This window comes from Dromaius novaehollandiae, chromosome 23 (genome assembly GCF_036370855.1).
Source record: "Dromaius novaehollandiae isolate bDroNov1 chromosome 23, bDroNov1.hap1, whole genome shotgun sequence".
NCBI lineage: Eukaryota > Metazoa > Chordata > Aves > Casuariiformes > Dromaiidae > Dromaius > Dromaius novaehollandiae.
Window position 1 is genome coordinate 6,709,743 of NC_088120.1, and position 25,689 is coordinate 6,735,431.

A 25,689-nucleotide genomic window follows, 5' to 3' on the forward strand; every position below is an offset into this window, starting at 1 on the left:
TAGGCTAATCCCTAATAGGGTCTTTCAGCAGATTGCTCATGGCTCAAGGCTGTCCCTAAAGGATGGACAACCTTGTCACGTAAATGAGGTGCGGAGCTAAGGTGTCTGGGCTGGGAGGGATGCGGAAGGGAGAGCAGAGCAACCTCTTTAAAGGCAGGGTCTAATGAAGTTGCTGACATCCTCTGCTATAGCCCCGGTGAGTCAAGTTGGTGTTTTTCTCATTGTGGAAAATGAATTGAGGGTGAGAACAGACACCGAGGCTGTTACGGCAGATGTGGAGTTGCCCGTTGTGCTAGGCTGGAAAGCAAAATGCTTGGGAATAAATCTCGGGGGGCTTCTTGGTGCTGCTGTGTTAGCGGGAGTGGGAAGGAGGAAAGTCAGGAGGTGGGAGGAGGCTGGTCACAGCTGCGCAAGTCAGAGAAGGGATCCAAAACATGCGTCCAGCTCTGGGGAGGAGCTGAGGGCGGCCGAGGAGCGGGGGCAAAGCACAGGATTTCCGAGCACCCTTTGCCCCGGGCCCCCCCCCATCCCTCCAGCTGTCACCGGGAGGAGCAATGGTGCTGGAGTCGGTCCCTAGTCCCCCCCTCCAGGGCTAGTGCCAGGCGTGGGGACACGCTTGGGTTGTCCTTCCTCGCCGTTTCACTTCCTTGTCCCCATCTTCTCCCCCCCGGTGCATAAAACCCGTCTCAGCGAGTCTGCAAGGCCAGAGCCGCCGGGACGTCCGTGGGGACGCCACCGCGGGGTGGGGACAAGGGTGGAGACCTGGCCGGCCCGGCATCCAGCCTCGCGGGCCCGGCCACCGGCATGGGGACGGCACCCGAGCCCGCCGGGCACTACCAGTACCGCGTGCTGGTGCTGGGCGACGCGGCGGTGGGCAAGTCGTCGCTGCTGCGCTGCTACGCCGAGGGCCCGGGGGCGGCGGGGGCCCCCGCGCCTTGCCCCACCGTCGGCGTGGAGTTTTACAGCCGCACGGTGCGGCTGCCGCCGGCCGGCCGGGCCAAGCTGCAGCTGTGGGACACGGCGGGCCAGGAGCGCTTCAGGTGAGCGGCGGGTGGGCACTGGCCGGGGGCTGGGGGGGGGACGCGGCGCCAGCACCGCTTCGCTTGGGGCTTCCTCCGCAGCCGCTGCAGCGTTACGCCGGGTGCAAAGTCCCCGCTGCGCTTTGCAAAGGGGCGACGGTGCAACGGGGCCTTGCAGCCTTCTGCTGAGCTCGTAGCAAAGCTGCGGTTGGGTTTTTTTTTGGGGGGGGTGCGAATGGGCTGGGGATTTTCCTCCCTGATTGCATCAGGCTGGAGACAGCAAGCCTGGGGGCACGGAACAGGCTCCAACGGGCTGCGAAGGGCGGGAGGAGCTGGGGGCTGTGGCTGGGCAGGGGGTCCTGCTCTGCCCCCTCCCCTCCAGGGCGCCCAGGACGGGTGGCACCCACAGTGCCCACCCCAGGGTGCTGCCCAGCCCCATTGCACCCCAAACTGAGGGGCAGGGGGAGCAGAGGGACCCTAGAAAACCCCCACAGGGCTCCCCGGAGCCGGGACCCCCGAGGTTTCAGCCCTGAAGCCATGGGGAGAGTCGCTCCATGCTGCCGAGCAGGAAAGTTGAAGGCAAAACCGGGCGGCAGGTTCCCCTTTCCAGGCATCACCTGGGTCCTTAGCCCACGCTTGCACTTTCTGCACCGAGCCCTGCCCCACGGCGTGCCGGGTCCCACTGTGCCGGCCGTGGGGCTGGCGGGAGCGCGGGGCCAGCGTGCTGCCCCCAAACCCCCCCCCCCGTGCCCAGGTCCATCACCAGGTCCTTCTACCGGAGCGCCGCCGGGGCGCTGCTGGTCTTCGACGTCACCAACCGGGCGTCCTTCGAGCACGTCACCGAGTGGTACCAGGAGGCGGCGGGCGGCGGGGCCACCGGCGAGGCGGCCTTCGTCCTGGTGGGCCACAAGTGCGACCTGGCGGGCGAGCGGGCCGTGTCGGCCGAGGAGGCCGGGCGCCTCGCCGCCTCGCTGGGCATGGCCTTCGTGGAGACCTCCGCCGCCAGCAACCTCAACGTGGAGCTGGCCTTCGAGACGGTGGCGGGCCGCATCCACGAGGCCCTGCGGCGCGGGGCGCTGGCTCCGCACGAGGCCCGCGACGGCGTCAAGCTCCTGCCCAGCAAGCGCCGCGGCCAGGCGCCGGCACGCGGGGAGCCCCGGGAGCGCTGCCAGTGCTGACGGCGCCGGCACGGCCGGGCTGGGACCCGCCGGCAGCTGGGACGCCGATGGCGGTGACAACGCTGAGGTGCCACGCTGGTGCCGACGGGCAAAGACGGGGATTTATTTCACCCTCCCTGGCTTTTCTCTGCTCCCCAGCCCCCTTCGCACCTCCTCAGCCAGCGCAGCTCCCTCGGGGGGGGGGCACCTTAATTTGGGGGCTATGGAAAAAATATGCCACCATGGTTGTATTTTGAATAAACCAGATGCTTTTCTGCACCGAATAAAGGCTCTGCCCAGCGAGGGGCCGGGGGCAACGAGCCAGCATCACCCGGCCCCATGGGCCCGGGGCTGCGCCCATGGGGGGTCCCAGGGACCAGCTCAGCTTTGCAGCACCGGGGTGGGGGGGGTCCCACGGCCAACAAGAGGTGGAAACCCCCCCCCCCCCAGGTGCTTGTTGCACCTCTGCCGGTACCCGGTTCCCCAGGGCGGCACCGCCTTTGCCGGGGCACCGCGGAGGCGGCAGACGCTGCCTGCCCGGGCGCGTGGTGGCAGGTCCCGGCGCGCCGCCCTCCGCGGGCCTCGGCCTTCCATGGAGGCCCGCTGGCACTACCGCTTCCGCGTGATCCTGCTGGGAGACTCCGCGGTGGGCAAGTCGGCGCTGCTGCGGCGCTACGCCGAGGGCGTCTTCCTGGAGGCCGGCAGCCAGACGGTGGGGGTGGACTTCTACGCGCGGCACGTGGAGCTGCGGCCGGGGCTCCGCGTCAAGCTGCAGTTCTGGGACACGGCCGGGCAGGAGCGGTTCAGGTGGGTCCGGCTCGCCGGCGCGGCGGGGAGACCCCAGCACCCGGGGGGGGCCGAAGCAAAGGGCCCCCCCCCCCCCCCCAGCAAAAGGGAGCCCTGGGGCTTTCCTGCTTAATCCTGCCTCCGTCTCCAAAGCGGCCGAGGGGCCCTGAGCCCCTCCGGAGCTGCACGGTGGGGAAAGCCGAATAGCAACGCGCTGATTTTACGGGGCCAAGACTTCACGCAGCGCCCTGGAGCCCCAGAGCTGGGTTTGCAGCCCAGCACGGCTGGGAGGCCCCGCGGGGACGGGAGACGCTTCCCGACACGGCACAGGGGAGCCCTGGGGCTGCTCACCCCCTTTTTCCCCCCCTTTTCTTCGTGCCCAAGGTCGGTGACTCGCTCCTACTACCGCAACTCGGCGGGGGGGATGCTGCTCTTCGACCTCACCAACCGCGCGTCCTTCGAGAGCGTCCGGCGGTGGCACCGGGAGGTGACGGACACCGTGCGGCCTCTCCGCATGGTCTTCGTGCTGGTAGGGCACAAGAGCGACCTGGCAGCGGAGCGGCGGGTGGGCCGCGGGGAGGCGGAGAGGCTGGCGGCGGCGCTGGGGGCTCAGTACGTCGAGACGTCGGCCAAGGACGCCAGCAACGTGGCACAGGCGTTCCAGATGCTGACACTGGCCATCTACCAGGCGCTGCAGACGGGGCTGCTGGGTCCCTCCGAGGCCTGGGACGGGGTGAAGAGCAGCCTCCCGCTCCCGCCGGCGCTGACGTTGCAGGTGCCGGAGGAGGAAGAGAAGCACAAGAGATGCTCGTGCTAGAGATGGGGTGGAGGGGAGGATGTGCGCAGCCTGCCCGGTCCATCCGCTGCCCCCGGAGCCCTGCTGCCTCCTGCCTCGCTGCAGAGCCGGTGGGGAGCTCAGACACACTCGGCTCTGCTGAGATGAGACACGGAGCAGAAATCAAGCATTTGCAGCACAGGAAAGAGCAGCGAGTGACCGCAACGGCACATTAAACACCCTGTACTCACCTTCCCGGCTGCCGCGTTTTCCTGGGGAGGGGTTAGGGGCTAACACCCAGGGTGCTGCTGGGAACCCCCCGCGCTGGGAGCGCTAGCACAAGGGGGTCAGGGCCGCAGAGGTGGATTTCCCTCCCAATCCCCTCTTCTCCTGGTGAACCCCTTTCTACAAGGCTATCTCCATCCCCTGACCACAAACCTGGGGCCCTCGGTGCAGTCTGTGATCTCCCCATTCCGGCTCTGATCTGAAACCCCTCTCACTGCCTCACCCAGCGCGTGCCGGCTGCCCTGGGCTGCCCTGCGCTCAGGAGGCCACGGCTGTACATTTTGGAGAGCTGCCACTCCTGGGTGTACTGAGACGGAGCAGCCCGGCTGCGTGGGGAGCTGTGGCCCCCCAGCACCAGCTGAGCCCCGCAGCGACGCAGTAACTGTGCTCCTCTCCGTGCCTGGCCTTACCCGAGGGGCTGCACTTGTTTATCACACGCTCCTGGCTCCTTAGCTGGCTGTCACATGAAAGGAGGACAGAGGCCTTACTGATTTCCGAATTACTTCAAGTTCCTCCCCTGGGTACCGGCAGCCCTTGGGGCTGGAGAGCCCCAGCAGCAACCCCGCAGGCAGGACAAGGCACACTCGGGCTTGCAGGGGCACATTCGCCTCCCCTGTCTGCAGAGCCGTCTGCTCCCTCTTCCCCACGTCAAACAGCTCCTGCAGCACCAGCTCCTCTGATGTTCACCGGTCTGAGCAGAACAAGCAGGAACAACCAGTGGGACAGAGCCTTTCTCTATGCCCCAGACAAGCAGAGAACCAGGATCGGCCTTGACTTCTTTTCCTCGGTCACAGTGTCCCATTCCTTGAACGTGCAACCAGGCTATCCTGATTGCTGGTCATTCCGCTTGCAGTTTCTCTGCCTGCCCTTTGAACAGCCCAAGACTGTGCCATGGTTTTAGATTAATAATTTCTTTATTCATGTAAAACAAACGCAAGTATTTATATAAACACTGACATTACAAAGTACTGGAACAGGTAGGGGCGGGAAGGAGGAAACAAAAACCTCTACAGATGCTTCTAATACTGTCCCACACAAGATCAAATGCTCTGTCCCTTGGATAATCACTTATACGATAAACCACTTTCAAGTCACAAATAAAAGTCTTTGTTTTGAGATATGTTGCGCTCTTAGGGGGCATGAGGAAGGGGGCGTAGAATGTTTTTGGCAGATCTCCTCATAAAGTCAGATATTGCTGCACCGTTAATAAAAAATATATGCTTCTCTGTAAGCATTAAAAAAAATATCCCATGGATGGCATCGTGGAGGCTTCAGCGGAGAGGCAGATATCCCAAAATGCACTGGTGTCATCTCCCAACTCTTCCCAGGGGCTATTTCTTGGTGGTTTTGCGGATCAATGCCATTCTCTGTAACAAGAAAGCAAAACATGGGAAGCCAAGAGTCTCGGACAAGGTTACCGCAAAACAAGCTTGTAAGCTACCCACGTAGGAACAATGCTGAGGAGACAGTATCTGAGGTTCTCTTAGGACATTGCCTGACTTCTTTCAACACAGGTCTTTCAAGTTCATTTAAATCTTAACACGGTCACATCCAGAGCCAGATGAAAAGAAAGCATGTCTACTCTTCTCCTTCACACCTCGAGTTGGCAAAGTGACCGAGTAAAACTTTAACTACTGGTAAGGGGCACTAAGATTAACCAGTGCGTTGAATACAAATCCACTTCGGGGCCTTCTCTCTCCATGACCAGCAGTTATTGCAGTAGCTTCGGGAGGAGAGATGCAACCTGAAAAACTGCAGCAGGGCACCCACTTCCCTGGCTCCAACCTTACATTTAAAAACCAGTAGCCCAATTCATTTAAAGCAAAACTAAGGGAAAGAACAGAGCTGCTCAGCTTCAGTCCACAGCTGAAATTCCAGGACAGCTGTGTGCTCCCTGCTCCACCTTCCCAGGCCTTTAAGCTTTTTGCAGCTGTTTCCTCTTACGGTGGCAGACAGCCAAGACTCGCGACCCCTGCACATGAACACAGCAGGTGCCGTACACCATCCACCACACGCAACGTTGGGCTGCAGATATCAGGTGGCCCCAAGAATTTGAGCCAAAGACTGTCAAAGAGAGCTCGTGATCACGGTCTAACACCACATCCACACTTCCGTGATTTTGTACGGGGCAGCCTGGGGCTGCAAACGCAGCGTGGGGGTTTCCAGCTCCTCGCACATGTCCTGCATCCCAGACAGAACTGGCCACAAGACTTCACTCGACCAGTCACACAGGGCTGCTCAGTTGTGTTTCTGCTTCCTACGGCCTTTCTTCAAAGTTCTGGGAAGAAACCCCCAAGCCTTTCTGTGACTTCTTAACCGACTACAGGGGAAGCAACAGTCCTGCGACAACAGGCCAATAACTGCTCTCACAGCACTGTGCTCACACATGGCTTTTGCAGACCTACAGTCTACAGCTTCAGTAGATCCTGCAGCCACAGGGCTCTCCTGGGCCCTGACTGCAGCGCCCGTGAGGCTACAGAGATGCAGGGATACACAAGCATTTAACCCTGTATGCTTGGATATGGATTTTCTATTAAACCAGAGGAGCTGAGCAGTGTTTTCACTCTCTTCTGCACAAAGATGGGGCACAACATCTACAAGAGGTCAGTTGACGAGATGTTGTCTGCAGCTCGGTTGCTTCAGACCCGAGCTGCCCACAGATGGTGCGAGCGCTCCTGGTTCGCTCAGGGCACAGCCAGCCAGCAAAGCAGCCAGAGCAAACTTAACCCTCTCTGCGTAAACAGGTGAGGGGACCCCAAAAGTGATTTCAATTCCAAACCACTTCGAGGAGAGGATACAAGTTCATGTAGTGCCAGGAGTCCAGGAAGACCCTACCCATACTAGCCTTCTACCACGTGGCTCTCAGCGTATCACCAAGGGCTCCTTACCTGTTTGTGAGCTTCTGTAGTGCAGGCTTTTTTGTAGGGCCTGATTTCTTCAGAACCAAAGCCCGGGATCCACATGTTCCACTGACGTTCTGGAAGAGAGGGCGCAGGTCAGCACACAATGAAAACCACCCCAACTCACACCGCGAGAGCGGCCCCACCAGAACCAACACACCAGCAGTACGTCCTTCTGGGACGAGTGCTAGAAACGCACATGTGCTGTGCTCTCAGCTGAGTGAAAAAAGCACTTACCAAGATGCAACTGGACATCTTTCACTTCCAGAGTGTTTGATTTGCGATGCCGTGCAAGCTGGCAGGCAGCCGTCACCACGCTCTCTATGAAATCATCGGCGATCTGCAACAGCATCTGTCACGGACCAAGGACAACAACCAGCCTCATCAGTACTGAACCGTATAGTCGAAACTACGTGAAGCGTACGAAAATGAACTCTCAGAAGCTAATACTTCAAAGATGTTTGCTGCCATTGCTGCTTTAAACATACAGCAGTGGAACATGAACCAACCCGCCCTGCTTTGACAAGGGGCCACTGGTCCGTGAAAGCCCTGGACCAGCTCCTTGCGCAGCCCCCGTCAGGGGGGCGTGTACCTACTTCCTCCACATCTTCATCCAGCTGCTCGTTCGGATCCACCTCACGCACCAGGTCCTGCAGTTTCTTCTTGGTTAAAACCTGCATGTAGGGGAGGGAAGGAACAATTTACTGCCCTACTTTAGCACACCAGCTGCCCCCACAGCACAGCTGCGAGAACCCTCCTCCCCCACCGCCCCGAGGCCCAAGTCACACATGTTGACACACCGTATCAGCTCAGGAATGGCAGAGATAAGAAATATCAGGTATTAAGGAGCCATTTTCAAGTACCCCTGGCAGCTTTGACCAGATAGCAGATACCAATGTAATAAATAAAAGCAATACTGTGTCTTGAAAGGACAAACACTTGCACTAAAATACCATTGCTTAAAACAAGGGTGCTGGTAAGAGAAGACAATGGCATAATCAGAAGTCTTAAGAGGTACACGGCAAATATAAGCAGCATTTCAGCGATCGAGTTTGTGTTCAGGGCACAAAGGAATTATTTCCATTACTCTACTGCTTATCAACCTTAGTGCTTTGAAAGGAAAACAGACACATGAGTGCTGAGTTATTCTAGGGCAGCAGGCAGCACCCCGTCAGTCCAAAGATGTAGTGGGAAAGCAGAGATTTTGCTGCTCCTGAACACTAGCAACACATAGGATAAAGAAACAATTTTGGAGTGCTTCCTTGGCAGCAACACATTTTAGGTCTGCTAAAGACTCAACAACATGACAGGCAAACATGCAAGCCAGCAGCTTTTTAGAACTGATGCTGCATCTTGCACCACGCCAGCGTCACTGACGCTATGAATGCGCACAACTTTTATTATTCTCATCTAAACCGCATTTAAAAGGAATTTCCCAGTCACTCCCCCACTATACATCTTCCCAAGATTGACAAAACTTCTGCACCTACAATGTCTGTACATCACCCAACCCGAAAGTGTCTCGGAGGGAAGAACTACGTGAAGATGATGGCTCGCTCAGGACAGTAACTGATGCTTTAATTGACATTAAGTATTTGCTGGTAATTTAAGGAAGGAGAGGAATCAAGCTACAGTCAGGTCTGACCATCTTCCCCGTTGTCCCAAAGGCGGGGATGAAATTACCTGGTTGCTTTCAGGACTGAGCCGCCCTCCTCCGCTGGGCGTCCCAGGCATCTTTGCCACGGTGGTGCTGTTCGCCATGGAGCTCTGCGGGGGAGTGCTGGCTGGTTCTGGCTTTATCGAGGAGAAGTTGGAGAGGTTGATCAAGGTAGATGGGCCAAACTGGTTCATAATCTGTTGGGCTTTAGCTTTTAGATCATAAAGCTTCTCTAGGTCTTGCTTCTTCTTGGGGTTGTTGGGACCCAAGCCAATCAACTGGAAAAGGAAACGAAAGCCACAGTTAGCAATCAGAGAAGGGAGCTCCAAGGGGCGCTTAGTTCTTTGCCCAGAGTAAAACCACACTGCACTGGCAGGACACAGAGGTTTATACTAGATCAGGTCTCTCTGGACACAGCAGGAAGGGAGGAGGAATGTTTAGAAAGAGAGAAACATTCCCTGGTAAATGGAAAATGAAGTTTGCCACGAGAAGCACAACGGCTGCATGCAGTGTGCTGACAACAGGTAGCAGCTGTGCAGCTGCGCTGACCCACCTGCTCACTCCTCTTCCTCCGGACTGAATCCTACACAGGCATTCACCTCGCCCTCGGGTCAGGGCCTTTCTGCACACACTTCACTTACACTAACAACAGCTTCAATGAAGAGACCATGCACAGAGCTAGGGAGATTTAACTAAAGGACAGGGCCTGGCTTGTTCTCTTGGCAGCAACGCGTGGGCGCAGTGGGCACAGGCCCTGTCCCACTGCGCTCAGTACCAGGCAACGATCGAGTCTTCATCTTCATACTCCACATGCCTGAGATGCAGGTCAGAAGTTCAAATTCCCTTAAGTATCTGCCCGAGAGTGCTGGGAGGTGGTTTCATTTCTGGAAATGCCACATTTCAAGCCTGACCTGTGGTGATCCCTCTCCCCAGACCAACATTTCAGCCAGTACCACTTGTAAAGAAGAAACACTGATCTTGGTTTGGCAATGTAGGATTTGGTTTCAGGTGCAAGGGCACGAGTTTGGGTACTCAGAGGTAATGTGACAACAGAGAAAATACATATACATGCCCACACCTTCAATCTGTTCTTCCCCCACCGGGCAGCTGAAAGCCACAGTAAATGAAATCAGATTTACTGAGCTGTCAACAGTGAACCAGAACTGGGTTTCAGCAGCTTAACTAATTACTCAGCTCTTCCAGGTTCTCCATTAGACATTATTCATGTTATCAGCCGCTGAGCTAATCACAGAATGACTGGCAACTGCTTGATAGCTGAAAGGCTCTAAAATCCAGGCTTGCTAAGGCTCTGCTTCCTCCTCGCTGCTGCTCTGCGGCACAGCTTGGCGAAAGGAAACTGTCCAAACCCTCGGCCTTCTCTCACCACTGGCAGTGCAGCCCGCAGTGACAGGTCTATCACACAAAGTGAACATTTAATCAACAGTTTGATGTAAAAGCTTCTCACGCAGAGGCTGCAGCAGTTGTTGCTGGGCACAGATACTGGAGACAAGCAGCCTAACACGTCCTCTGGAAAGCCTACGCACTACAGTGTGAAATTACTTACAAAAACGAAAAAAAAAAAAAGACAGAAAGTTCATTTGAACAGCTGTTTTCTCTACTAGCTGTCTTCTTACAAAGTGCCCTGTCCATAAATTCAAGCACTTTTCTCTTTTTAAAGTACAAAAGAATTCCTCTTAACCTGGTTATTCTCACAGGTTATTCAGCGTTTACTGAAACATGAAACATTAATCGTAGTCAAGCCTTAAGTGACAACAATTTCCTTAAATATCCCCATTTGCTAACGGAGCCTACTCTTCCTCACACTGATACCGACCACAGGCCAATAAGGAAAAGCAGGTTCACATACTTGTTTTCCGCCTTATCTACAAATACATGTATCCCTCCCATCAGAGCAAACTTGTTAGTTTGGATTAATTCACACCAAAAAAAACTCCAAAAACCCAAACCAGAAGTCACACGGAAACGCTTAGCACGTGGCTGTTTTAGTGCTTCATTCCAACAAACTCATGCACTGTAGCATCCTGCAGACACGGAGCTCCTCTGAAAGGTTTTATATGCAAGACACTCTTCTGTAGCACTCTCAGCACATTTCCAGCTCATCAATTTAAACTGAATTAATGCTGGAAAATCCTTGCATTCACACCCCAAAACCCCTTAGCTGGCATTTCTGCACGAAGACACTGCTCTTAAGAGCCTAGCACAAGATCAGAGGGACTTCAATGTGCTAATCTTGGTTTTAGCACTGGCTGATCTCAGGCTGTTCACTCCCGTGCCTCAGTTTACAAAGAGAGAGCAGGGATTCTTACCCACCATGCAGAGGAGAAGGCAATGTTTGGGGAATGCTGCGAAATCCTGGGGTAGAAGGCACTTCATTAGTATAAAGCAGTTTTGTTCATTTATTTGAAGATCTTATTGCATCCCTGGGGTGCTATTAAGATCACCAAATGCAAAACTCACGGGATGCGCAGAATCCCACAGCAAGTCCTGCATGCCAGCTCATGGCAAGCTCACGCGATTTACTTACAGCTATCTGAGTGTCTAGATCTTTAATTACATCAGCAACTGCTGTGGGCCCAGCGAACGGAGAGGCCATTTTCCAAAAGCTTCCAGCGAGTCAGCAGTCAGTGTTAACCTACTCTCTCCTCCTCCTCTTCCATATAACTCCCATTCCTACAGGAATACCAGATATTTTGCATATCACCTATTATATCGTAAGATCTCACCAGGATACAGTTCCATCAGGTGCCATACACATGTCATGTCTTACTACAGCACACGAGGGTATATCTGAGGGTACTAACACTATTTTAAGTATAGGTGGAAGCCCAGTATATGCTGCTACAGAAGACAAGTCACCTCCCGGCATCCTGACATGGGAGCACAAGATCGGCAAAGCTTCATTTTTATGTCAGAAGACCGAGGGCTTCTCGCTACCAGTGTTCGGATTAACCCAGACCTTGGCAGCAGCAGCTTTCTTCCATGACAGCAATAGGTCTTGTGGCCTCAGTTAACATCACTGACTCCCAACTGATCTGCTGTAACTTGTTAAGCATTGGTACTACTAAGGCACAGTATTAAAGCCAAACAAAACTGTCAGCCCGTTCACTGCAGTGCTCAGGGTTCCCGTTTCCATTAAGAAATAGCTAACGGACAACTGTTCAATGTTTTCAATAATGTCACACAGCTTTGCAAAGGACCGTACAGTCTGGATGTTTCTTTAGTACTGATGGAAAAAAATCAGGAAAGCTCTTGCTGTTCTTCACTTTAGTTACCATAAGTGTCAGTGAATGAACAGGAAAGTCCTTTTTTTTTCTCCAAGATGCATTTGCTAGATGCTGAAGAGTAACTGAAACCTCCTTTCTCCTCGGCGCACAGCTTGCAGGTTTGCATTTACATCTGAAAAACCAATACCTGAAATCTAGTGAGATGAGAATCTAGTGAAATGAGAACTTCAAGTATACAACTAAAACAGATTTTCTTTCAGCAGCTCGTTCTTATCAATCACCAGGTTAAACAGGTCACCAGTCCAAAGACGACCCACCTGGAACGTAATTAGAGGATCGAGCAAAACCTCAACGTGCAAAACACTTGAGGATGCCTCTGAGAGCAGCCACAAACAAAGCAGTTGATAAGATCCAAGGTCACCTATAGCAGTTTGTAATCAACAGCGGGCTTGAAGTCCTGAATACTGAAGCCAGTTCGACCAATCCCTCCAACTTTGACACAAAAAGCTAACGCTGAGGCAGCTATACAACACATTTTCCATTTTTATTAACTGTATCCACTATATCTCTATCTTTGGGCTTAGAAGCATGCACAAAAGCACAAGACTAAGAACTTTGTTGAGCCTTTCGTTCCAGTTGGAAATAAGAACAACCCCATCTCATTGCAGGGGAGTCAGGACCATTTTCTAACACAACCAGACAAATGGCTTTGGAGCTGGGGCAGCAGAAGCTGCGCCTCGACCATGCCCTGGCCGGGAAGAGCATCCTGCGCCCTCGCGGGGTCCACTCAGGTTTGAGCGCTTCAGGTTGCGGATGTCAAAGCCTCTTTTTCTGAAAACTACCCCAAACTCAGCGCTCTCCTGTCGCTCGTCCGACAGCCCCGGCCGCGCCGCACCAGGGATGACCGAGCACCCGCGGCGGCCGGGCCCCGGCGAGCAGAGCAGCCTCTCGCTTGTGCTTGGCCTCCTAAGAGCCAACACTTGGCACCAAGAGGTTAAATAACCGCGGCAAGGTGAAGCGCCGCTTCTCTTCCAGGCCTCGGCCGGGGAACGGGCAGTTTCGGCCGCCACCGGCGGCTCCGGGCCCCGCGGAGGCAGCGGGCGAGGGGGGAAGGGTCTAGGCCGCCCCGCCAGCCCCGGGGCCACTCCCCCCGCCCCGGGCCGTCACGGGGGCGCAGGGAAGGGGGCGCCCCCGCAGGCCTCGGCCCGTCTGCCGCCGCCGCCGGCTCCTACCTCCCCATGACCCGCGGGCGCACCGAGGCGCCGCCACCGGCTCCGCCGCCTCCACCGCGCGACCCGAGCACTTCCGGGGTCACCACCCCGCCGCCACCCGGAAGCACTTGGCGGCGCCGCCAACCACGGCTGCGCGTGCGCTGAACCGCTTCGGTCCCCCCAAACCCGGCGGGCTTATGCGCATGCGCAGAGTGGTGTGCGGGGACTGTGCAGCAGGGCGGGCCGGGCTGGCACCCCAGCATGCCCCGCGCGATTTGCATATCGCCGCGGCGCCGCGGCGGCAGGGAAACGGCGGCTTTTGGGGGAAAAAAACAAAGAAACGGCAGAGCTGTTCGTCTGGAAAAGGGTAGAAAGAAGCTGGGGGTGCGAGCGGAGCGTCGTCGGCCGGGGACGGGCAGCGGGCCTCGCCGTGAGCTAGGCAACACCCTGCCGCCTTGGGCCGGCGGCGGCGGGAAGGCGGAGCCTTAAAAAGGGCTTCTGCCGTGCGTGGCACGGGGGGGCCCCACGGCCGCTCCCGCGGAATCGATATCAAGAGATTTCGGAAGCACAATTTTTGCGGCAGGGGCAGCCGGTAACCGCCTGTTCTGGCGCCCCGGTGTCTGGTGACGAGAGCAGAAAAACCGGGGGGGGGCGGGTGGCGGCAGTGGGGGAGACACGGCCGGGCAGTGGGTTCTTCTCTGCAGGCATCGCTGCGTGTGGGTAGGGAGCTGCATCTGTGTCCTTGTCCTATACCTCTATCAGTATATAAGCGCCTATAGATGTGATGATATGCATTAACATGCCTTGCCCTGTATTTCCATAGACATGAGACTCTCTATAGATACACATCTATCGCCATCAGCCTATATCTCTACGACTATACGGGTTTCCACAGATATAGATCTATAGGTTCCCAGACCGGACAGATGTGCACCAGCACCACGTGTGTTCCCATCAGAGAATAAACCCCCCCCCACGGGCCCTCTGTCCCCGCTGGGGCTCTGTGGTGTGAGGGCGCTCCCAGGGCATTTGCAAGATTTACTGCCTGCCTTAAGTCTCTGCTTGGGGGGATATAAGCTGTCGCTAAGTGGTGGAGGCAGCACCCGGCCTGGCCCAAACCGGGGTGCTGGAGAGCGTTCGGTGATGGAAAGCAGGGAGGGAATGGTTTATATACATATATATATATATTTAAATAGGATTGCTTTGTAAAAATCTCCCTCCGAGACCTCGGGGAAGGTCTACGTCCAAGGGCTCGGGCCACCGGGAGCGTGGGCAGCCCCGCGGGGCGAGAAGGGCTTCGCCTTCCCCTCTTCGCCTTCTCCCCCTCGGGCGGCCGCATCCTGCGGCTCGGGCAGCCGGCGCGTGCCCGGCGCGGCGGAGACACTCTCCCTCCTCGCGGCTTCACGAGGGTTCGTGGTACACGTGCGAGAGCGGACAGTCCCCGAGCTGGAAGCGGGACCCCTCCGGAGAGGGTGCGGGTGCCCCGGCCGCGTCCCCCCCGGGGCTGGCAGTCCGCTCCGGCCGCGGGGCGGGCGAGTCGTACCGCGCTGGCCGGTGCGGGGACGAGCCGGGCGCCTGCTCGCTGAACGGCGTGGCGTACTCGGGCTCGGGCGGCAGCGGCTCCGCGTACTCGTGGCGCTTCCCCGGCACGTCGTAGTGGCTCACGACCAGCGGCAGCGCGTAGCCTTCGTCCGGCGGCGGCTTGAAGGTGGAGGGGCCGGTCTGGCTGCCGGGGCTCAGCGGCACCACGTCCGGCTCGGCGTACTCTGCAATGGGGCCGTCACCGCCGGGGCCGCGCTCGGTCCCGTCCCGCCGAGACGGGGAGCCGGGAGCTCCCGTGCCCGTGGGAGAGGGACCACCAGGGCTGGAGTTTGTCCCTTGGGTGCTCGCTGGGGGGGACATCAGCCCCAGGTGGACGCGGGGGGCTGGGGACACCCGTGGGTGCACTGGGGACACCCATGGGTGGAAGAACTGGGATGCATCCGGACTCGGGATGGAAACTCCTCCCGGGGTCACCCGGGAAGCGTCATCCCGAGAGGGACCCGGTGCCCGGCGTGGTGCCAGGTGGAGACGGGGGTCCCCAGCGCCTCCCCCCTCGGGGCTCCGCGCATCGGCCTCCGGGCGCTCTGGAGCCCGCGGCACGGCGCCGGCGGCCCCGTTACCTGGCGAAAGGTGCGGGCCCAGGTCCCGGGGCGCGGGGAAGGCGGCCAGCGCGGCGGGCGGCAGGCTCTCCAGGGAGCACACCCGGCTCGACTCCAGCGGGGGGTAGCCTGAGCGGAGAGGACGCGGCCCGGGGGGGGGGGGTCACGGGCCACCTCCCACGCCGCCCGCGTCCCCTCGGTTTGGGTCCAAAGGGCTCGGTGGGCTTCGAGCTGGGCCGAGAGGAGCCGCGGCCCCGGCACCCTTTACCTTTGGCGAGTCCGCAGTGCGGCTCGGCCGTCGCCTTCCTGCCCAGGAGAGAGCGAGACGGGGGTGAGGAGCTGGGGGGGCCGCGAGCATCCCCCCCCCCCCGCTCGGTGCAGCGTGGCACCCACCTCCTCCGGCGGCAGAGGAAAGCCAGCAGCAGCAGGATGGAGCAGAGCAGCACGAAGGCACCGAGGAGCAGCATGACCAGCAGCGTGGAGCCTGCGCGAGCCGGGACGGTGTCAGCGGCCGCCGGCTCCATCGGTGCCGGGGGCACCATCCCGGGCCACCCCCTCCGCACGCACCCACCTGCCCTCTCCGGGTCCAGGGCGACGCCAGGGACGGGCGTGCGGGTGGCCGGGCTGCCGGGCAGGACGGGCACCTCCTCGGGGGCGCGGGGCACTGCGGGGCGGAGCGGGCGCCGTGAGCACAGGATGAGGTGACACCTCCCGCGGGGGGACCGTCACCCGCGGCGGGGACGCACCGTAGGGCCGGGGTGCCCTCGCGCGCGCCGGCGGGCAGCCCACCAGGGCCACCTTCAAGGCGATGCGCTGGTGCCAGCGCTGCGGCGTGATGCGCACGTAGCGGGCCACGATGGGCGGGATGAAGGCGTTGGCGACCTCGCCGTGGCTGTCGGCGTTGCCTTCGAAGACCTGCCGGAGAGGAGCCGGCGGGGGACGGGGTCCGCGGGGGCTGCGCACCGCCGCCGTCCCCCGGGCACCCACCTTGTCCTCCTGCCCGCTGCCCTTGTAGGCTCTCCAGTTCCTCCCGTCCCGGCTGGAGGAGACCCGGTAGGACGTGACGTAGTAGTCGTACCTCTCCGAGGAGCCCTTGGTGATGATGCCTGTCGGGGGGCCGTCGGATCGGAGCCGGGGGGGCAACAACCAGCCTGAGGGGGCTGCAGCGCCGTGAGCCCCCGGCACCTTCCCAGCTACAAAAATCCTCGGCACAGCAGCACCCGGGTTCCCCCGTCCCTGCCAGCACCCGCTGGTGCAAATCGCTTGCCCCCGGGGCCACCGAGCCGAGGGCGGGGGGATGTTTTTGGACCTCTGAATGCCGGAGCCCGGCTCTGCCCAGAGGAGCCCGTAACTCCTCCGCATTCCTCCCTCCTCCGGCCTCACAATGTCCCCATTTTCCTCGCCGCGATTGCAGGCGCGCCGGGGGCCGGCGGCACAAAGCGGCCCCTTCTCGGCGGGCTCCGGCCGAACAAAAGGCGCTGGCTGGCACCGGCCGCCGGCGTTGACCCGCTCGCTCCGGAGGCGGCCGCGGGCCGGGGGGGGCGAAGGCGGGAGGGAAGGAGGAGAGGAGGGAGGGAGCGGGCGGGAGGGCAGCTGCGGGGGGCTGCAGCCCAGTTTGCACCAGTATAACGGCATGGGGGGGGTAGAAACACGCTGGGGCAACTGGGGAGGGTCTCTGCCCCCCGCCGCCGCTGGTACCTGTGACGTTCCTGCGGGAGCCCAGGTCAACCTCCAGCCAGGCGGCCTCGGAGCCCGGCGCGGCGGCCCAGGAGCGGCCAGCGGCTCCCAGCGCCGCCCGCTCGGCCGTCCAGGCCCGGTCCTGCCCCAGCGCATCCAGCTCGCGCCAGGACGAGGAGGCGTTGAAGGCGGCTGCCTCGAGGGCATCGCCGCAGGCTGCGGCGGGAGGAGGCGGCCGTCACCGCTTTGGGGGGCCAAAAGCTCAGCCCGGTTTTGGGAGGGGGGAAATTGGGAATACCTTTATGGAAAACGAGCCGCTTCTCGGAGAGGGAGCCCCTGCGGGGAGGGAAACGTGCAGAGCATCACCGGCGGGTGCTGTGGCCCCGGGGGGGCCCCGAAACGCGGCCCCTCGCCCACCTTTTGGAGAGGAGCCCGTTGGCGAAGGCGGCTTCGTAGAGCGTGACGCCCTTCTCCCGCGACAGGGCCACCTGGCCGCCCAGCTCGTCCGCGATGACGCCGGCGTGCACGGCCGCCTTGCACAGCACCGAGGTCTGCGGGCAAGCGGCGGGGTGGCAGCACCCGCGGGTGACACCGCCGCCACCGCGCCGGCCCCCCCCCGGCACTCACGTCTCGGTAGCCCTGGTGCACGTTGCCCCAGATGTCCCCGGCGACGTCCTTGCAGCCGGCGGGGCAGTACACGCTGCAACACACGCCGGGGGCCGTCAGAGCCGTGGGGCGGCCCCGAGCCGGCGGACGCCCCAGCGGGACCAGCCGCGAAGCCAGGGTGACGGGCGCCTCCTGCGCCCCCCGTGCAGCGGGGCTGGGCGCTCACCTGACGTGCTCCTGCGCGTAGTGGGTGCCCTTCACCAAGCAGGAGACCAGGTCTGCGGGGCGGGGAGACCCGAGGGTGAGGGTGGCCCCTCGTCCTCCCCATCGCCCCGCCGGGGCTCTCCCGTGTCCCCGAGCTCCTCCGTGTCCCCAGGCGGGAGAAACCCGGGTGCCGAGGGAGCCCGGGGTGACGGGGGGATCCCCGGAGCCCCTCACCTGGGTGCTGGGAGGTGGCGTAGGAGAGCAGGAGGCCGCGGCCGGAGCGGTGGCTGGTGCTGTTGAAGAGGACCGTCACGGCGCTGGCGTTCGTCACCAGCAGCGGGGCCGCGGGGCCGGCGTTCCTGCAGTAGGGCCCTGCCGGGACATGGGGCACGGTGACGGCCCCGGGGCGGGTGGCAGATGCCCTCCCCAAAACGGAGACACCGGCACAGCCACCAGCGGTCTCCAGCATCCCCGTCCCTCCCCACCTCCATCCGTCCCCCCCATCAGCCACCAAAGCTGCCTTCAAATCCCCCAGCGCAGCGATCCATCTAATCCAAATTAATTTGCGGTCTCCATCTCCCTGATTAAGGCTTGAGCTTAGTGGCCCGGGGGGGGGACTTGGGGACATCCATTTTCCCCGTTTCTCCGCAGTTTTGCGCCGGAGGAGCTGGAAGGGGAGCCCAGGCGGAGGCTCCCAGCACACGGATGTGGTGCCGGTGGGAATGCGGGAGCCCGAAGGACCAGGACAGATGGGGACAGATGGGACATGCATGGGACGCAACGTCTCTGCTACCTGCTGCCCTGGGCAGAGCGGCATCTCCTCCCTCCTGTGGCCAGGGCTGGGGACATCCAGGGGACGGGGACATCCTGGGGATGGGGACATCCTAGGGATGGGGACATCCTGGGGCCAGGGACATCTCAGGGACGGGGGACATCCCAGGGATGGGAATATCCTGGGGCTGGGGACATCCTGGGGCTGGGGACATCCTGGGGATGGGGACATCCAAGGGATGGGGACATCCCAGAGATGGGGACATCCTGGGGATGGGGACAGGCCCAGGGCCAGCTGCAGCCCCGTGGCCGCAGCGGTGCTCGGGCCACCAAGGTTTCCACCCCGCTGCTTCCCCGCCGGCTCTGCTCCCAGCACCGCTTCCCTCCCCACCCGGCACGGATTTGGCCTCTGGGGCCGGGGCCGCATCCAGCGGGGCCGCGGGGGCGAGTGCAGCCAGCTGCTGCGGCCCCCGCCAGATGTTGCCGCATTACTGACACGTCTGGTATGTGCCGCCGGCGGCTCCGGGGAGCGGACCGAGCCGCTCTGCCCCGTCCGGCCGCGGGACCCGGCACAGCGGGAGCCCCCGGGGACGAGCCGGGAATCGGGTGCAGCCGGGTGCTCTGCAAGGAGCTTCCCCACGGTGGGATGCGCAAAGGGACCCAAGGGTTTGCTGCCGGTTCCCTAAAACACCCAGGGCGCCGCGGCGGGGGGGCCCCCGGCTCGCTCTCCCTCCCGGCGCTGGTCGGGCGCCAGCGCCCACGGCTGAGTCAGAGGCGGCGAATCCCCCCCCGCCGCCGCTTCCCGAAACGCAGCTGGGATCCCTCAAGGGCTGGCGGCGGGCGAGGGAGCAGGACCGGCACGGATGCGGCTCCTCGCTGGGGGCTCCCGAAAGGAGCTGAGCTCCCCTCGCCGGGGACCGCCGGGGACCACCGGGGACCACTGGGACCCCAAACGCAGCTCCAGGCTGGGGCAGCCCTGGGTGCTGGAGGTGGGTTAAAATCGGGGGCTCCCACGTGCGGTGGCTGCTCGGCCGAGGATGCCGCGGCACAGGGCACCTCTGTGCCTCAGTTTCCCCCTGGAGAAGGAGCCACAAGCTCTTCCCCAGCCCCAAAAAACACCAGTTTGGAGGCTTTCGGATGCGCAGGGAGGTGATGGGCCCCACGGCCGAGCAGTGACCGAAATGGCCGCGGTTGGAGCACGGGAGCCTCCGCCGGGGCACCGGCACCATCTCCTAAATATTTATGCAGAGCGAATGCAGCCCAGCGAAACGCGCTGGGCCAAGGGAAATGGGGGCAAGCTGCCAAGGCCGAGCTGGCGGCAGAGGGGGGGCTGCCCCCCAGCTTGGAAATGCCAAGGGGCTTCGCCCGGCAGCACCGGGACCCTCATCCCGCATCCCGGCTGCGGCAGTGCTCCGGTCCCTCTGCCCCGGGGGAGAGGGGTCCCCGGGCTTTGGGGAGCAGGGAGATGAGGACGAGCCTGTCCCCAAGGCTGGGACAGAGGGGATGGTGAGTGGGGCACCTTGCTGCCACTGCCATGGATGGACCGGGCAAAAAACCCCGGAGAACAGGGGAAAAATAAAAAATCCCCGCCGCTGGGAATAGCGGCTGATGTGAACTGGCTCTTTTCCACCTCCGTGTCTGCGGCGATGCCGAGGGAGACGCTGGCTGCTTTCCCGGCACGGACCCCCCGACGGAGCACAAAGCCGCCCTCTCTCCCGGGAACGTGCTCCCCTGCCCGTTCCCTTAGCGCCCGGCCCCCCCGGCCCCCCGGCACCGAGCTCCTTCCTCCCTGCGTCGCCTCCCCCCTGGCACCCTGGAGCCGGCAAATCCCTCCGGCTTCAACCTCCCCAGGAAAATCCCGGCGGCGTTCGGGCAGCATCCGGCTGCACCGAATCAATTAATCGGCGGCTGCATCTGCTCCCATCTGGGAGCCCCCCGGTGCCCCATAGCCCCCTCCCAGGGATGCTACGGGCTAAAAAGCCGGATTTTCCCCATTTCCTCCATAGCCGGAGCTTTGTATAACTCGCCTGAGCTTCCCCAGCGCCCCGCGCCGGGCCCTTACCGTAGGCGATGCCGGCGTCGGGGTCGGCGAGCAGCAGGGAGCTGCCGGCACAGCCCTCCGACGGCTCCAGGTCGACGTCGCCGAAGGCCAGGAGGAGCGAGGCGCCCGGCGGGGCCCGCAGCCGCCAGCGGCAGGCCGTGCCGTTGGGGTAGGTGCCCGGGTAGTTTTTGGAGCTCAGGGTGCCGCTGTGCGGCGTCAGCACGGTGTGGCCGCAGCCGTCGCCTGCGGGGAGAGGCGAGGGGCTCGGAGGGGGCCGGCGCCGCGGGAGACCCCGGAGCGGCGGCCCGAGGGAGCGGCGTTGCTCGGCCCCGCGCCGTGCCTCAGTTTCCCCACTCGGGGACAAGGGGCCGGGCCGGCACCTGCGGCGACCGCACGTGTTTTCCTAGTGCAAAAAGCATCGTCGGGGCTTCGCTGCTGGTGATGGAGGGAGGAAACGGCCCCGCGGGTGCTGCAGCACCGAGAGGCTCCCGCGAGCCCCCGCCACCGAGGGGGCGATGGGAATGCACCGGGCGCCGGGGATTTCTTGCCAAATCTGCTTAACCGAATGTAGCAATCCTGCCCCCGAAAGCGGCAGGGACAGCGGAGAGCCGCGGCCGCCCGAGCCAAATCTCCGGCCTTTGTGCCGGCCGCGATCCGGCATCGGAGCGGCCTCCCCCCCCCCCCGCAGCCCTCCCGCGGCCGGAAAGAAAAGTCATTGAAGGCCGGTGCCCCGTGCCGCCCGCCCCTGCCTTGGCTCCCCTCGCCGTCTCCGGGAGACGGCACACACAAAAACCCCCTGGCAGTGGAAAATCTTGCAGGGAAAAGAAGGGGAGGCCGGAGGCGGAAGCTCCCGGCCCCCCGCGTCGCTCCCTCCCCGCGTCGGCCACCGCATCGGGCTGGACCACGCTGCCAGCTGCGCCCAGGGCTGAGGGCACCGGGGGCTGGGTAAATCTGCCCCCCTGAGAGGCTGCTGCCCGAGGAGGAGAGAAGTTTGGGTGATTTTGGGGACTTTCTGGCTGGGGCAGCCTGAGCCGGCGGGATCTGCAAGGAAAGCCGTCTCCAGCCAGGCCGGCATGATGGATGCACCAAGGGTGCAGGGGCCTCGGAGCAACCCACCCCGGCTGCTGCCTCCCCCCATTTAACAGGTTTGGGTTAATTTGGGAAGAAAAGCCCCAGGAACCCAGGCGCAGCCAAGGGGATCCCAAGCCGGATCCCGGCAGCACCCTGGGATCCCCCGTGGGGCGGACGTGGGACCCCCCGCAGCCGGGGACGGGGTGAGAAGCACCACCGTGGCCGTGCCGCCGGCCCTGCACCCAGCCCAGCGCACAGCCTCCGTGCTGCCGAGCCGGAGGCAGGAAAACCCCCATCCTGGGAATCGAAACGCCGGATAAAACCATCCCAAGCTTGCCCCGGCGCATGCCGCGCGTGCATGCCGGAGATAAGCCAAGAGCCGCACGCGCGCCCGGGGACGTCGCTCCCGGCCTCCGCTGCCCGTGGAGATGCTATCGAGGGGCCGATAACCAGAGGGCGAAAACCAAGACGGCGTTTCACACCCGGCGCCTGGGGAACGGGGGGATTTGGGTGAGGATGGGACACCTCCTGCTAGAGACGGCAAATGCGATTCTGGGGGATCAGGGAGGAGGGGATCCTCGCCCAGCACCTCTCACGGCATCCGTGCACGTCGCGGTCGGGCGATTCCTGCCAGCGGTTTGTTTGTTTTCTCACAGGATGCAGGAAAGACAAAACAGAGCAGATGCTCCGGGAAAAGCCCCGCGCGCCGGCACGCTCCCGCCTCCGTGGGAGGCAGCTCCGCCGCGGGCCCCGGCCCGGCACCGCCGCTTGACCCTCACAGCCGCTGCCAGATCCGGGCTCCGGCAGAAAAACTGCAAGGAAAATCTGCCCTCGACGAATGCTGGTAGCAGAGCAGCTTGTCCCGAAAACACAACCGGAGAACGCAATGTTATTCCCTGTGCACTAGTCCCGGCTCCGTGCCTCACTTTCCCCTCGCCAGAAGACGCAGGGATGTTTTCGCTCTCCCCCATCCCAGCCTCCGCACTCTGGGACTTGCTTTGGGATGAGAAACCCCAGGGAAGAGCAAGCCGCGGGCTGGCGGGTGACCTTCCCATGTCTCCGAGGCGAGATTTGGCCGAACATCCCCGGCGTCGCTCTGGGCTCGTTCCAGCCCCAACCCCAGCGGGTGCAAATCTCGCGCGGCCCCAAACTCCCAGGGGGTCGCCGGGGCGGGCGGCGGGGGCAGAGGGCTCGCGCAAATCTCTGCATCCCGGGACGGATGACAGGAAAGCGGCCGGGCCAGCTACGCCTGCGTTTCCTTCCCGGCGGCTGTTTCCAGCCCTCCATCACCATTTCCCAGTTTCCCTGCTGGTTTCCTTTGGGAACAGCCCCCCGCGGCCCCGGGGCACCCGGTGGCGGTGCCCGTTGGCCCCCACGCTGCCGCCGCGGAGCAGGGGGGATCGGGGCACGTGTCCTCGCTCGTCCCCTCTCCCGGCTCTGCTCAAAACCTGCGGGAACGGGGGTCCGGGGCGAGCACGGGACGTGTCCCCAACAGGCCTGTCCCCTCCCGGGGGGCGCACGGTGGGTGGGGGCACCGGGACGTGGCCGGGCAGGGCACAGACCTGCTACCCCCGGGCAGGGGCAGCCCGCTGGCGCCAGGACTGGGGCAGGACCCGCGTGCTGGGGCCGGGGGACAGCGGGGAGCCCCGAGCGGCCCGGTCCTGGGGCCAGGCGGGAAGAGAGGATGCGGGATGCTGACGGCAATGGGGAGACGTGTTGCCCAGGGGCAGCAGGGAGCCGGTCCCGGGGCCATCCCGATCCCGGGGACAGCGGGGAGCCGGTCCCGGGGCGATCCCAGTCCAGGGACAGCAGCGAGCCCGACTCGGGGCGATCCCGAACCCGGGAACAGCGGGCAGCCCGAGCCGGGGCGATACCGGGGACAGCGGGGAGCCCGTCCCGGGGCGGTCCCGATCCGGGGGCAGCGGGCAGCCCGGCCTGGGGCGATACCGGGAACAGCGGGCAGCCCGAGCCGGGGCGATACCGGGGACAGCGGGGAGCCCGTCCCGGGGCGATCCCGATCCGGGGACAGCGGGGAGCCCGTGGCGGGGCGGTCCCGGGCGCAGCGGGTCCCGGCGCGGCGCTCGGCCCATCCCGGGGGGGAAGGGGCGGGGGGGGGCCCTCGGGTGCCCGTCGGTGCCGGTGTCCCGGGGCGGGGGCAGGCGGTCCCGGTGCCCGCAAGCCGCACTCACCGTCCTGGCCGCCGGCCGGCCGCAGCCCCAGCGGGCCCAGCAGCAGGCAGCGGCGGAGCAGCGCCAGCGCCAGCGCCCCCGCCGCCGCCCCGCCGGCCGCCCGCATCCTCCCGCCGCCGCCGCCGCCGCCGCCGCCGCCGCCGAGCCCCGCCGCGCCGCGCCCGCCCCCGCCCGCCCCGCCCCGCCGCGCCCATTGGCTGCCCGCGCCCGGCCCCGCGCCGCCATTGGCCCGCCGCCCTGTCAGTCAGCCGGCGCTGTGCGGCGGGGGTCGCGGAGTGCCCTGGTAGGGAAGGGGGGCTCCGGGGGGCCGGACCGGGCCGGGTCCCGGGGTCCCGGGAGCGTCTGGCCGGGCCGGGTCCCGAGGCACCTCAGGGTCCCCTCGCTCGGGGCTTGGGCACACGGACCCCCGGCGACACGGTCGGGGACAGACCCCCCCCCCCCAGGGTCCCCCTGCCTGGCGCGGGGACGCGGGGCGAGGCTGGGGACGGGCCCCACCGGGGACCCCCGGGGCGCAGATTCCCCCCGGTCCCCTCGCTCGGGGCTTGGGGACACTCATTGCCCGGGGCAGGGCTGGCGACAGGTCGCCCCAAGTCCCCTCGCTCGGCGCCGGCGATGCAGAGCCCCAGGGCACGGCTGCAAGTGTCCGGTCCCCCTTCTGCCCCCCCCCCCGGGCCCCCAGGGCAGGGGGCAGGACCCCCCCGTGCCCCCCAGCCCGTCGCTCGTGTGTCCCAGCTGAGCCATCGCCAGCCCAGTCCAAGCCCGGCCCCTCCGCCGCGCCCTGGGGTGACGCCGGCATCGCCCCCCCCCCAAAGGGACCCTGGAGATCGTGGCCCCCGGTGACATCTGTCCCCGTCCCCGTCTCCCGGCGCCACCGCGCGGCAGCGATGTTTCCCCGGGACGCGGATTTCTGCTCGTGTGGGGCCTTGGCGCCGTGGCAGCAGCAGCAGCAGCCCTAGACGGGCCGGGGCACGACGCCAGCGCGGCCACCGAAAGGGACAAGCGGCTGCCAAGCCGAGGGCAGACGAGGGATCTGCATCCCCAAACTGGAAACGACCCAGGGCTCTGCAACTGGAAACAAACTTGAATAAACCTGGGCGCAAAAGCCAGCAACGAAGCATCGCTTTTTGTCCCTCGGATGCCAGCCCTGCTGGAGTGACACACCCGGGACGCTGCATCGCGCCCAGGGGGTTCAGCAACATGTCACCCACCAAGTGCTGACCGTGCACCCAAGGAGACATGGCACCGCCGCGACTGCCTGAACCCGTGGGGGCTGGCCTGGCCTCGAACCAGCGTCCCGGGCAGAGGAAGGGGCAGGTGGGGACCTCGGGAGCTCTGCGGCCAGGGACAGAGGCCGGGCACTGCCCCAAGCACGCGCAGTGGTGCAGGGACACCTTGGTGCTGCGCCTCGGGGGCTGGCACCCCCCGTGCTGGGGTCGCAGCAGAGCTCTGGGCTCGGCCAGCTGCCGCAGTCCTGCAGCGATGCCTCGTCCTCTCTCTCTGTCATCGTCTCGTGTCACTCGCATCAGCGCTGGCGCTTTGGGTCACGGTGGCCTGGGCTGCGTTGCCGGAAAGTGCCCGGGCGGCCGCAGACCCCGCGGAGCACGCGGCGCTGGGGCCGGGCAGGCAGGCACCGGCGCTCCTCCCTGTTGCTCCGGTGTTCCCTGCAGTGCCGGCTGCCTGCTCCTGCTCCGGCAAGAAGAGGCGCAGGGAGGCCCAGGCGCCCGTGGAGGCCCTGGAGACCCTCCCCGCTGGGAGCCTCGTGGAGGAGCAAGGGGAGAGCGGCCCCCGCGCCTGCAGCCCAGCCAGCGCCCGGGACCCGGTGAGCCGGGGCAGCCCCCGGCACCCGGCTCTCGGCCGGCCCCCGCTGCGCCCCTCGCCCGCCCTCGCCCGCCAGCCTCCCGCCGGATCCCGTCCCGCCACAGCTGCTCTCCCGCCTCCCCGAGCCGTTCTCTTT

At 63.3% G+C, this 25,689-nt stretch overlaps 4 protein-coding genes and 1 non-coding gene across 6 annotated transcripts; 3 read left to right on the plus strand and 2 right to left on the minus strand.

Annotated features, from left to right (window-relative positions):
* Positions 1-466: 466 nt before the first annotated feature.
* On the plus strand, positions 467-2,464 carry RAB42 (RAB42, member RAS oncogene family). Its single transcript, XM_026096690.2, has 2 exons — positions 467-1,040; positions 1,774-2,464. Exons 1-2 carry the CDS (start codon positions 805-807, stop codon positions 2,195-2,197), a joined length of 660 nt encoding a protein of 219 aa, XP_025952475.2. The 5' UTR covers positions 467-804; the 3' UTR covers positions 2,198-2,464.
* Positions 2,400-3,988, plus strand: LOC112981211 (ras-related protein Rab-39B-like). The gene is made up of 2 exons (XM_026096691.2): positions 2,400-2,983; positions 3,347-3,988. The coding sequence occupies exons 1-2, from the start codon at positions 2,400-2,402 to the stop codon at positions 3,777-3,779; spliced, it is 1,017 nt and encodes a 338-aa protein (XP_025952476.2). The 3' UTR covers positions 3,780-3,988.
* A 929-nt stretch (positions 3,989-4,917) lies between these two features.
* TAF12 (TATA-box binding protein associated factor 12) lies at positions 4,918-13,204 on the minus strand. Of its 2 annotated transcripts, none has more exons than XM_026096702.2 (6): positions 13,057-13,204; positions 8,606-8,857; positions 7,519-7,596; positions 7,160-7,274; positions 6,911-6,999; positions 4,918-5,389 (listed from the first exon to the last, which is right to left on the minus strand). In XM_026096702.2, exons 2-6 carry the CDS (start codon positions 8,771-8,773, stop codon positions 5,354-5,356), a joined length of 486 nt encoding a protein of 161 aa, XP_025952487.1. In that variant the 5' UTR covers positions 8,774-8,857; positions 13,057-13,204; the 3' UTR covers positions 4,918-5,353. The 2 variants fall into 2 exon arrangements, with proteins under 2 accessions (XP_025952487.1, XP_025952488.1); XM_026096703.2 differs by lacking the exon at positions 13,057-13,204 and adding an exon at positions 11,125-12,247.
* A 318-nt stretch (positions 13,205-13,522) lies between these two features.
* LOC112981234 (U11 spliceosomal RNA) lies at positions 13,523-13,651 on the plus strand. The gene has a single exon (XR_003258656.2). It is a non-coding gene; the product is annotated as a U11 spliceosomal RNA (small nuclear RNA).
* Positions 13,652-14,204: 553 nt separating this feature from the next.
* Positions 14,205-23,897, minus strand: LOC112981199 (discoidin, CUB and LCCL domain-containing protein 1-like). Its single transcript, XM_064524971.1, has 15 exons — positions 23,736-23,897; positions 20,497-20,718; positions 17,898-18,035; positions 17,686-17,737; positions 17,481-17,553; positions 17,271-17,404; positions 17,152-17,189; positions 16,875-17,069; positions 16,164-16,282; positions 15,923-16,091; positions 15,748-15,840; positions 15,570-15,660; positions 15,445-15,482; positions 15,198-15,305; positions 14,205-14,801 (listed from the first exon to the last, which is right to left on the minus strand). Exons 1-15 carry the CDS (start codon positions 23,839-23,841, stop codon positions 14,437-14,439), a joined length of 1,941 nt encoding a protein of 646 aa, XP_064381041.1. The 5' UTR covers positions 23,842-23,897; the 3' UTR covers positions 14,205-14,436.
* Positions 23,898-25,689: the final 1,792 nt, after the last annotated feature.

Excerpts from the sequence above, each read along its gene's own strand:
- LOC112981211 (XM_026096691.2), top strand. The coding sequence starts at position 2,400 with ATGGAAAAAATATGCCACCATGGTTGTATTTTGAATAAACCAGATGCT. Across the intron at positions 2,984-3,346 it reads GCCGGGCAGGAGCGGTTCAG|GTCGGTGACTCGCTCCTACT; the intron begins GTGGGTCCGGCT and ends TTCGTGCCCAAG.
- TAF12 (XM_026096703.2), bottom strand. The coding sequence starts at position 11,193 with ATGGCCTCTCCGTTCGCTGGGCCCACAGCAGTTGCTGATGTAATTAAA. Across the intron at positions 7,275-7,518 it reads TGGATGAAGATGTGGAGGAA|ATGCTGTTGCAGATCGCCGA; the intron begins GTAGGTACACGC and ends GGTCCGTGACAG. Across the intron at positions 5,390-6,910 it reads CTACAGAAGCTCACAAACAG|AGAATGGCATTGATCCGCAA; the intron begins GTAAGGAGCCCT and ends TTCTTGTTACAG.
- LOC112981199 (XM_064524971.1), bottom strand. The coding sequence starts at position 23,841 with ATGCGGGCGGCCGGCGGGGCGGCGGCGGGGGCGCTGGCGCTGGCGCTG. Across the intron at positions 17,070-17,151 it reads GCGGCTCGTTTTCCATAAAG|CCTGCGGCGATGCCCTCGAG; the intron begins GTATTCCCAATT and ends CTCCCGCCGCAG. Across the intron at positions 14,802-15,197 it reads GGGCCCGCACCTTTCGCCAG|AGTACGCCGAGCCGGACGTG; the intron begins GTAACGGGGCCG and ends GCCCCATTGCAG.
- RAB42 (XM_026096690.2), top strand. The coding sequence starts at position 805 with ATGGGGACGGCACCCGAGCCCGCCGGGCACTACCAGTACCGCGTGCTG. Across the intron at positions 1,041-1,773 it reads GCGGGCCAGGAGCGCTTCAG|GTCCATCACCAGGTCCTTCT; the intron begins GTGAGCGGCGGG and ends CCCCGTGCCCAG.